Source organism: Coptis chinensis, chromosome 7 (genome assembly GCF_015680905.1).
Source record: "Coptis chinensis isolate HL-2020 chromosome 7, ASM1568090v1, whole genome shotgun sequence".
NCBI classification, from domain to species: domain Eukaryota; kingdom Viridiplantae; phylum Streptophyta; class Magnoliopsida; order Ranunculales; family Ranunculaceae; genus Coptis; species Coptis chinensis.
This window is the reverse complement of record NC_141462.1, coordinates 2052148-2063812: the sequence shown is the minus strand read 5'-3', so window position 1 is coordinate 2063812 and position 11665 is coordinate 2052148. Positions and strand designations below refer to the sequence as shown.

Sequence of the window (11665 nt, the reverse complement as noted above, 5' to 3'; positions counted from 1 at the left end):
GGCCCACTCCATTACCATTGCAATTATTTTTTATATCAGGCACGTTTTATGGAATATTAGTTTTGAGCACGTGGGCTACGCCACGTGTCTATGCAATAATTTATTTGTTTTACTCACTTTTTTTCACAAAAATCTTAAGACGTTTTTGCCTCTAAAGTATACCAGTTATTAGTCTGATATCCAAATATTTATCTTGTAATTTAAAATGCAAATAGGAACAGAATAGTCTAAAAAATTATCTTGATTGAGACAACTCAATTAATAAATTTGCCCACGCTAATCATCTCGTCAAACCGTCCAAAGAAATATAAATGAAGTTGTCTTTTTGTGAACCGATTGTCCCCTCACTCGCCTACGCCTCATTACAACGTGACGTTGCTTTTTTTTTGGAATATGTTGCTATATACCATACCAGTAGGCTTAAATGCTTAATTGATTTTTCAACGTACATGATGTATGTAGCTTTCCCTCTCATTATATATATATATATATAGCTAGATTAGAGGCTCAAATAAACAATTCAATCTCAAAGAATATAGGAGGAACATGTCGTCTTCTAATCTACTGATTGTACTAGTAATCTTTATAAGTTTATTTGGGATGTCGAATGCTCAACTGAATAGCACGTTTTATGCTAATACATGCCCGAATATATCAAGAATTGTTAGAGGTGTTATACAAGAGGCTCTGCAATCAGATCCTCGTATTGGTGCAAGCCTTATTCGACTTCATTTCCATGATTGTTTTGTTGATGTAAGCTCTTAGTTCATGAAAATTAATTTTTTCATCAATCTATAGTTCTATGCCAAGAGTTAGATCTGCAATTTGATTTTGATATATCATGTTCCTTGATCTACTATTACTTCTAAATTTGTTAAAGAGAAAAAAGTAATACTCTTCCTTAGTCCTTAGTTTGTATCTCATTCTACCATTTGATACGTACTAGACTTAAATATGTGCTAATTAATTGTATCTCAAGAAAGTTAAAAATAGTAGAAGCTGCTTTTCATATAAAACAGTTTTTATGTAATACCAATGCAATCAAAAACTTCAGAAAGCGGCTAGTTTTTCCAATGATTCAAACAGACTCGCATGCTATAAGGTTTGAATATATGTATCTGTTTATTTCATAGGGTTGTGATGGATCACTATTGTTAGATAACAGTAGCAGCATACGGACCGAGAAAGACGCTGGTCCCAATCTTGCCTCTGTCAGGGGTTTCGATGTGGTTGATAACATCAAGACTGCAGCAGAAAACGCTTGCCGTGGTGTCGTCTCTTGTGCTGACATTCTTGCAATTGCATCTGAAGCTTCTGTTTCTTTGGTATGTTTCAGCCTTTATGTATGAACACAGTACCCTGGATGATTATGTTTTACCAATATCCAATTCATGTTTGTAGGCAGGAGGTCCTTCCTGGAACGTATTACTAGGAAGAAGGGATAGCAGGACAGCAAACTTTGCTGGAGCCAGTAGGTTTCTTCCTAGTGCATCTGAAGGGCTAACCAATATAACTGCAAAGTTCGCAGCTCTTAATCTAAGTGTCACAGATTTAGTAGCATTGTCTGGTAAGAATTATTTCAGTGCGTTTTAGAAACCACGAATGGTAAATCTGACATGTTAGAGCACATGGTGGCAATGTAGGCATAACACAACTCTTGGTTATTTGTAGGAGCTCACACATTTGGACGTGCACAATGTTTTACATTCAGGGATCGCTTGTACAATTTCAATGGAACAGGAAACCCAGACCGAACATTAAACTCATCATACCGAGCTATTCTTCGTCAAATATGTCCTCAAAATGGAAATGGAAGCATTGTAACCAATTTGGACCTTAGCACGCCGGATAGGTTTGACAGTAACTACTTCAGCAACCTCCGAAGGAAAGAAGGCCTACTTCAATCAGATCAAGAATTGTTTTCAACTAATGGAGCTCCCACTGTGGCCATTGTTAATAACTTCCGTAGACATCAAAGCAGATTTTTTGCAAGCTTTGTGCAATCTATGATTAATATGGGCAATATTAGCCCATTGACGGGAAGCCGTGGAGAGATTAGATCGGACTGTAAGCGAGTTAATGGAGCTGGTAATTGGGTTGGATGGAGCTCCTCTTGAACACAGCTAAGAAATAATCGAAGTGTTCACGATCAACTGCTGGTTCACGAATAAATTTACATATGTTGTAATATATCTATATATCTGGCTAAGATAATACAGGGCTGTATCTACACAACTTTGATTATGATATGAATATCAGGACATTGATAGCTACTATCGATTTTAAATATGGGTAAAAAAGACAAAAATGATGGCTTGTATCCCAATTTCGGGTAAAACATCTTCTACGGCCTTCTTCGCCGAGGTTGAAGGAGAATTTCTTAAAGGAGCAGGATGGAAGGGGCGCGGTATTGACACCCTTGACCAATTCAAAAGTAATGGCACCTTTCCATTAATCACATAAAAAAACACTCACGGCAAGTGGTTGCAGCGATATCGCATAATCTACAGAATCGGGTTGCCTGCCGCAAGATCTTATATCTCACGGAAGGATGTTGTCGTAGGTCATTTTTTGTTTTAAATTTTTTTTAATAGCCACCGTAAAAAAACGTTAGTTGCCGCCAGATGGTTGTCTACTATCTATATACTAAAACAGAGAGTTCTAGGTGAGATTTTTCTCTCTCTTAGGTGGCACTCTATTATAAAAGATAGCCCTTTCTCTCTCTTAGGTGACTTTCTACAATGTTTCCTACCATACCACGTGGCACTCTCTTATAAGAGTCCACATTATTGTATAAAACAATCCAAGTCTAGAAAAGTTGATTCTCTTTAAATAGGCAATTATTCCCTAAAAAAATAGGAAAGATAGATCTTATACTTACACCACAAATTTCATACATATAAGGAATCCTCACTTTTTGTTCTAAATTGATGCTCTTGCCATTGAAGGAAGGTTACCCCGAACTCCGCGATACCTAGGCTCAATCAAGACCTAAACGACTAATCTACGTTGGGTGCAGCAAAAGAGTTATCATCATCATTTTTACTAACTAATTTTACATCATCACAGTACCTAGGAGAAGGACCATGAGGAATGGGGTCGGTGCACAAAAGCACCTTCACACTACTATCAGTGTTAGCTTAGTTTTTTTTTTTTGTAAAGTCTATCACAGTTGGCTTACAAGTCCATCCAGGGGGTTTATATCCAAAACCATTGGATACTCAGAATTGCATGTGGTCAGGCACATTACCATTTGGTATGGTACTAATATTTTGCTCCTCGGATCTGACTTCCAATTTCTTATATCCCCAACCGCCATTTTTATTGATAACTTGCAAGCCAAATAATTCATCACAGCTCCCTTGATCACAAGGTTCTAGCTATGTAACTGCTCTTTCTACGTCGACTAGAGCGCATAATAAGGCCAATTAATCAAGGTTAATGGACCCTATCGTATAGCTACTATGTTAAGTGCGGGTTGTGTGGCACGCCGGCACAAAGTTTTCTCTGCAAGAATGAAAAGGTCGGCAGATTCAAGCTTTGAGTATGGATACACGTAGGGCTAAGTCGGCTAACTACCAGGAATGAAGACCTTCAATGTCTTGCTTAGCTAAACCAAGGGCTGCAAAGTAGATTTTGAGCTACACTTTCAGCTTTGGTTTAACCTCATCACTGAGGTCGCGTAATTGTATAACAGCTCATGAGAGTAACACTATCACAAGCAGTAATGGGGAATTAGAGAAAAAATTTAAAAATTGTCTATACCTACACTACCACGAGCAATATGTAATAGGGAGTCCATTAGTGAAAAAATTTATTGTGTTCTCTGTCCAGGTTCCGTCTCTAGCTACATAAAATACATTACATTCCGAAATTAAAGATGAGAAGGAAGCAAGTAAGATGAGAAGGTATATATGGATCGTTAGCAGTGCCGGCTCAACCCTTAGGCGAGTTAGGCAGCCGCCTAAGGCCTCAAATTTGGAATGCCTCATATTTTCTAATTTATCCCTATATTTGTTTATTATTACCTAATTTTATAAAGAAAACAACACAAAAAACGGATATGATAGTCAATTTGTTTACAAATGAGTTTTCTATCCACGCACTAAATTCCGGAGTGAATTAATTTGGAGTGTATACAATCCAATAGTCCACTGCACAAATGACATATCGAAGTATTAATATGAATCCAATTGCTACAAGTGCATAGAAATTTCAGTTTTTGTAGAAGTGTGCTCATTTAATCAAATTGATTCGTTGTAAGAATAAAAATAAATGGGGGAAATCCCACATTAGTGAAAGAATCTCCACATTCTATGCCTTTTCAATTCTTCTTCTCTCTTAATTAAACTGCCTTAATTAAAGAAATTCCCATTACTAGATTTTCATTGATACTAGATTTTGACTCTTAATTTATAATAAAATTGTGAATTTTTTTGGTGATTATAGATACCCTAGGAAATAAATGCCTCGCAAATAAAGGCCTTGCCTAAGGCCACATCTTGGCTTGAGCCAGCCCTGATCGTTAGATCAAGTACTACTTGCACTAATTTTGGTTTAACATGTTATTATTCCACTTAGGCTGACATATATGAATCATCGATCACATTATCAAAATGATATTTGAGGGTATAAAAAACCCAAGCAAGGATGGAGCAAAGGATTCTTGATATATTAGCAATTAGATGAACAAAAAGAGGTTATGTACAGCTGAGGTGGACAATCAATCCTAGGTGGCAATTTCTTATAACAGAGCTCTCCCACGTGGATCAATTAAAATTGTCACATAGACTCATCTCTCCACTAAAACTCTTCACGAGACAATAGCAAACCCAATTCATCACCACTTCTAAACTCACTTGGTTTCTGCCGCTATAGCTAAAGCTTTAATTACCTAGACACGAGAAGAGAAAAAGAAACCTTTCAATCGATCAAGTTCTGAGCCCGATTCACATGCCTTAAAATGTACAACAGCCCAAGCATCATATCATATAGTAAAACCCAATTCATGGATGAAAGTTTTGCTAGATAACTGGTGGTTAATGCGTCACTGTGGAGATTAACTACGAGCAATACATGTATGTCACCAAGATGCGAGTCAGAAACATCTTTGAGAAGATTAGAAGATTTCCAATACCCCTTTTCATTATACATAAAATAGTCCTCAACAGGATACGATGTTCATCAAATTTCAATGAGCAAGTGTTTTCAAAATTGAGCTTTCTCTCGGGAAATATTATATTATACTACACAATTGTCGACTACAAGTTTGGCCAGAGTCTGGACAAGTATTACATTTCAGCATCACATAGTTAACTTATTAGAGCAAATTCTATTAGTAATCGAATTGTGATGCTCATCTTCTATATATTAACAATAACTTTTCCTACTCATCGTCCTGCTCATCTTCTGATTACTATCTTTTTTTTTCATTACCATTGTAAAGGTTATGTTTCGTTGACCTTACAAATGTAGGCAGTTAGGGGGAAGATGGTATTTGTGATTGGGTTTGACTGAGTTCATATGGACAAACTGCCTACGTATCAAGTTCTCTCTCTGGGGGCAAACTTGAATCAGGTCAGACCTAGTTCCTCATCCTCTTTACATAGGCAAGGTGCCCACGCCTCTTGCATTCCCGCATCAGGTCAGATCCAGGTCTTCAGGTCATTCGCCAGCCTTGATGGCGAGTTATGGACATTTATCATGAAGCGTGCTCGAAGCTCCGGTCTTGATGATGGTAATAAAGACATACGTTACAAGCTGTTGCGGAACGAGAGGAGTGAGCGCTATGTAGGTCGCTTCTGGATGAGACCACCCACTCGACTCGAGTCCCTTTGAAGCAAGCTCACAAGACGAATGTGAGATCGGTTGGTGGTAAGGTCGCTCTGAGCGCGAGTTGAGTATGTTGCTTGCCTGATTCGAGTCACTATGAAGCGAGCTCTGAGGACGAGGATACGAGGTCGGTTGGTGGTTCTGTATGTGTTAGACACGTGTCTGGTATCCATTGGTTGTGGATATTACACCCTCACACAACCACATCTCAATAGGTCGCTATATCCGAAATAGCGATCTATTGAGAGAGAACAGTGGCACGTGTATGGCACATGCGAGGGTGTGGGGATTTTTTAAACTGGATAGGAACCATTTCATTTTAGGGTGGGTGAAAATATCACGTACTTGAAAAGACCACGCATAAGAAGACGTGTCAATCTAGGTCTAGGTGTAATGATGATTTGCATTGGAAATTGAGACCTCTAAGGGAGGATTTTCTCTCTCCTAGGTGGCACTCTAATATGAGAGAGAATCTTTTTCTAATAGCCTACAATACCACATGGAACCTATTTAGAGAGTTTGAGTGTATTTCTACTTCCTATATATTTTACCAAAGAAAAAAAACTTGCTAAAAAATAGTTTTCTCTCTCCTATATGGCTTTCTATCATACTCTTTACCATGCCACGTGGAACCTCCTTAGAGAGTTTGATTGTATTTCTACTTTCCATGTTTGGGCAAGAGAATTCTAATTGGCAACCATATAGAAAACGTTGCTAAAAAATAGGTAATTCTAAGTCCAATTTGGAAACTACCAAGTATGGTCGCAAACCAATCCTATTCGCCATGAATTGATAAGAAAAGATCGACCTACTAAAAAGGTCTAATTTGATAGAAAACGATGGTATGATCTACACAAGAAGTTCAGATTTAAAAACGCACTGCATTATTAAATTTATTAAGTGTTTTAACTAATTAAGGAAAAGATTTAAGGAAACAAATGATTTTTTTCCCAAATAACATACAACTTACTAATGACCCTAGCGTTCCTTATATTTGTGGGAAACTGATGAGAATACAGTTGGGTACCAAGTTAAGTCCATACCAATTCCTGCCAAATTGTTTTATTTTTATTTTTTATGCAGAGACTTATTGAGTATATAAGCATGAAATAGATTTTAGTTTTTGAAATGTGCAAGATTAAAAATAGTGAAATATCAACGAATTAGCATTTTTGTATTGTTTGGAAATCAATGTCTAACCGTATTTATATTTTTTTTTCGATAATCAATGTCTATTGTATGGCGATTGTGTTAGGTTACTTATGATTCAATAACTGAAAAGCGCTTCCTTCAGAGTTCAGATGCTCATGGCTGTAAGGATGTTATCTGTCATTACATCATATCACATTAATTGGGTCTTAGGGACTTTATAGACCATGCATCTTGCCTAGACTCCCAGAGGCACATATATTTTACGGTCATGTGAGTGGGGTGGTTTACACTTTCCACACAAAAGGGTGGTTTCTTTGGGAATTCAACATACACACTCCAAGCTGCGTGCAACAATTCTAGAGAGGACATGTTATTTATAGAACAATCCTTAAATAGACGACCTTTGAGAGTTAAGGATACAAATTTTGGAGTAGACATCTTGATCTTGCAAGACTTCTTCTTGTACTCATTTACTACTACCAAGTTATGAAGTTGAGGAGCACAGATGATAAATAGGGCCAATATTAGAGTATTTTAAGCTCAAAATTTTCAAAATAGGATAATTCAATACTACTTCACCGGAGGAAATAGAGCATGACTTAATTTCAAAGTTTTAAGTTGCATTGAACTGGGAAGTCAAGAAACTACGGAACTTGATACTGAGATTGTTGATGTATATATGTCGTTGAACTGCAACTATAATCCAGTTAATGATTGGAAGTTTTGTATATCGGAATCATCACGGAATAACAAAACTTGGTCCACGAATTCTAAAGTTTGTAAGGTTGACATGTAGTACTTAACACAACCAAATTGAAACTAATTTAGTGATGATGGAGTTAGGGAATGATTCATCTATTTGTATGGTTCTCCAAAATGCTAATGAAGGAAAGGAGAACAATAATGACAACATGGTTAAGATGTTGTTTGATTAGCTGCTGAAAAAGCACATCATTCAAAGGAAGAAACCAAATTAAAGGAGAATCTCATGAGCGATTGTGTATATGGGGACTTTTCCAGAAAATGCATGAACTGAATATAAAACATAATGTTGTCACCTTCTCATCTATTTTGAATGCTTGCAAGTAAACTATACTCTATAATCCTGTTATGTCATGATATGTTTCTCTATTTTTTCTCAAGATAATAGAGTTTGATGTGAGTGTAGCAGGGCCATTGAGTTTGATAGTACAAATAGTCTAGACAATATGCGTTCAATTTGTGTTCAATTCCTATATGTAATGCATATATACAATATAATTATGTTGGTCATGCAATTGCATGTATTACATGATTGAGCGGTAAATAATTATTGAAGAAGTTAGAAAATCCTTAACAAGTGCAGAAACGTTAGCAGTGTATGTGATTTGGACAAGACACAGTAAGTCGAAACAAGTTTGCAATGGAGAATATATAACCAAGTATGGAACACGTGGAGAATGGTAGCTAGCAATATTAGGAAGCACTCAAGACTCGGTAACGAATATGTTAGAATAAAAGAATGTGTATTAGCGAGAAATATGATTGTAAGTGTATGGCCCGAGGAATTAATTACTACTCACTCTGAAATTCAGTGTGATATGGGTAGGGGATGAGTTTGGTTTGAGGATGACGACTGGGCAAGAAAAAGCTTAACTCAATATTGTCTTAATCTGAAGGTATTGTACATCCAAGCTCGATCAATGCCTAAAGTAGAGCTCAAGGCTTTCAATGTCCTGTTCAAATTCATAAACATAATATATCCACTAAAAACCTTATGCATAATAGTGTGGCAGCATATAGGGGAGTCACTCAAATGTAGGTGAAGATACTGGCCTGGACAAAGATAATGCTTATGAAATTACTAACACTTTGAAAACTAAGACCACTTATGCTATTTTAAAGTTGCAAAGTTGTTAAAACTTAGATACTCAACAATTAGCTCATTATCTTGCTTTAATTCTCCTAAATATTCCCTATTCCTTTTTCTAATTTCGCAGACATCTAAGCGTTAAATTTTATAGGTTAAATTATGGAATTATTTTTTTTTATGTAGTCCATGGTACGACGGTTTTTCACATTATAGAGCGTTGGTATTTTAGCTATGAGGGCATGTAAAAGTTTTTTTTAAGCAATTATGTAGGGGATTGTACCTTTGTTGATTGTTTTACTATGAATTTTTACGAAGCAGTTTAAAATTTGTCATTACTAAAGGTGAACGTGTATATGCTTGACTTGATAGCTTCACCTTTGTTTTTTATGGGAAAGAATTCAATTTTTGTGATACCTAAAAGAGTCCGACTATACGGGACTTCTTAAAGACTACAATGTATATATACAAATAATAGATTGCTTAGAGACTACAAAGTGCAAAATTTTGAAATGAAATTGGATTAAAAAAATTCATCCTATATATTATGCAAAATAACTTAAAGAAGCCGGGCGTATGCCCGGATCCAAAATCTAGTGTTCACTAAAATGGAGTTTTTGTTTGTGTTAATTATCAAAACTCTTCTTTATTAATTTGATCACAAACTTTTCTTATAGTATATGAAAATATTTGCCGCAAGATAGCAAAATTATGTCTCGATTAAACTATTTTTTTTCATGGTTTTGGTGTTGTTTTGGAGTGTATAAAAAAGTTTTAAATAAGAAAATGATGTATCCATATGTCATGTGTGTTCAATACGCAAAATTTGACGTGAAAAAAAAAAAAAAAAAAAAAAAAAAAAAAAAAAAAAAAACAAAACAAAACAAAACAAAAAAAACAAAAAAATCCTTCGCGGCAACTCCTTGCTGTAGGATATGGGATCTCGCGGCAACCCGATGTCATGGATTGTGCGATCTTGCAGCAGCTGCCTGCAGTTGGATATGGAATCTCGCGGCAACCCAATGTCGTAGAACTATTGAACATGTGGGATATAAAATAACATATAAAGAATAACTATTATTGTTCTACAATCCCATAAAATGGGATGCCAATACCGCGCCCACGATGAAAAGGCCTTCAATAACGAAAATATGAGCAGTGATAAGATGGACTCGGAGTAGCATTAAATATGAAGGGGATAAAAGAGATTTTTTTGGGAATAGAGATAAAGAGTTGACAACCATTGGACTCAAACTAAAGTGAACTTCAATGTGTTGTTGAGTGGTGAGTGGACATTGACAAGCCCGGACGTGGTTTTAGAGTAGCCCTAGCGATTTACTTGCGTTATCCGCCATTACGCCATTACTGTTACTAGATTTGGGCACGCGGTTCACCGAGAATCATCTTTATGGCAGCATATTTTATGCACTCAATATATCCGCAATATAGAGTTAGCGAGTTAGCTTTTCTAAAAGCAATGGTTTTTCTCACAGCCGCCTAGTACATGAATAAATAAAAATTCGACGCTCCAACCACCATTGTCAAAATTGTAGGAAAAAAAATTAAAAAAAAAGAAAAAAAAAATCTAGCCGTCACATAGTGTGGTGTGTAGTTTAGATTTCTTCTACCTGCCACTCATACTGCCATATAGACTTGACGCTATCTCGACATCCCGTTAAAATTAACGTTATAGATAAGTAAACTTATACCGTTAGCGTTGGCGGATTAGCGTTTTGACTCACCATTGGATTAGAATTTCCGTGATATTTGGTGTTTTACCGGACTTACCTTTAATCATCAGTATCCACCGCGCGTCAATTAGCTTATTATCACTCTCACTTTTTGGACAATTTTGATCATGGACCAAAATATCGCCGATATATCCGATATACATCGGTATTTTGGTACACCGATATCGATATTTCCGATATATATCCACCGAATATAGAATCTTTTTTTTCCGATATATATTGAAATTTCCGATATAAAATTTTATCTCGCCGATATAATCGATATATCCGATATTTACGATATATATCAGTTGACTTTTTTACTATTTTTTAATATAAATCCAATATTTCTAATATATTTCCGATATTTTTGATATTTTAAATAGTTTAGACTGGTCAAAAAAAATAGATATATCCGATATATCTGATATATATTGGCTTTTGAGTACACCGATATATTTATCGGTATCGATATTTTGGGCCTTGGTTTTGATATTACAAAGTCTAAAGTCTAAACAACTCTCAACTACCCAAAAGAAATATTATCAGTATTTATTGAGCGTTAGACTTTTATGCAAAATATATCAGGCTCTCCGTCTTACCTGATGTCCCATTTTATTAGCAGATGCAGAAATGTTGAAGTAACTGTAAAGAAAAAGAGATGCCTTCAGTTGCCTTTATCACTGGGAATAAGGCAGTCGCCACTTGACTTGTCAAAAATAAAAAGGGGGAAAGAGAGAAGTTTGTGATATGTGTCGGCAATTGATATTGAGATAATTGTGTCATTATGACATTATGTCATCGCGCTATCGTAATAGTTGAGCTCAATCTCTTATCTGTCCCCCGTCAACCGTATTTGAGACATGATTCACGCTCCCCGTACTTGGGTTCTTTTTAATTCTACAATCAAATTTATCTGGTATAGAAAGTTTCTGAGCTGTATGCATTCGTCTGGTTCATTTTTAAGTTCCAATAAACGGCCCACTCCATTAACATTGCAATTATTTTTTATATCAGGCACGTTTTATGAAATATGTTGCTTTTTATTTGTAACTGCAATATGTAGCAGATGAATAGAACATTGATAGAGAGAGCTAGGTGT

The 11665-nt window shown here is 36.0% G+C and overlaps 1 protein-coding gene across 1 annotated transcript; it reads left to right on the top strand.

Annotated features, from left to right (window-relative positions):
• Window positions 1-500: 500 nt before the first annotated feature.
• On the top strand, window positions 501-2273 carry LOC147485151 (peroxidase A2-like). Its single transcript, XM_086569841.1, has 4 exons — window positions 501-753; window positions 1134-1325; window positions 1402-1567; window positions 1672-2273. The coding sequence occupies exons 1-4, from the start codon at window positions 547-549 to the stop codon at window positions 2115-2117; spliced, it is 1011 nt and encodes a 336-aa protein (XP_086425967.1). The 5' UTR covers window positions 501-546; the 3' UTR covers window positions 2118-2273.
• Window positions 2274-11665: the final 9392 nt, after the last annotated feature.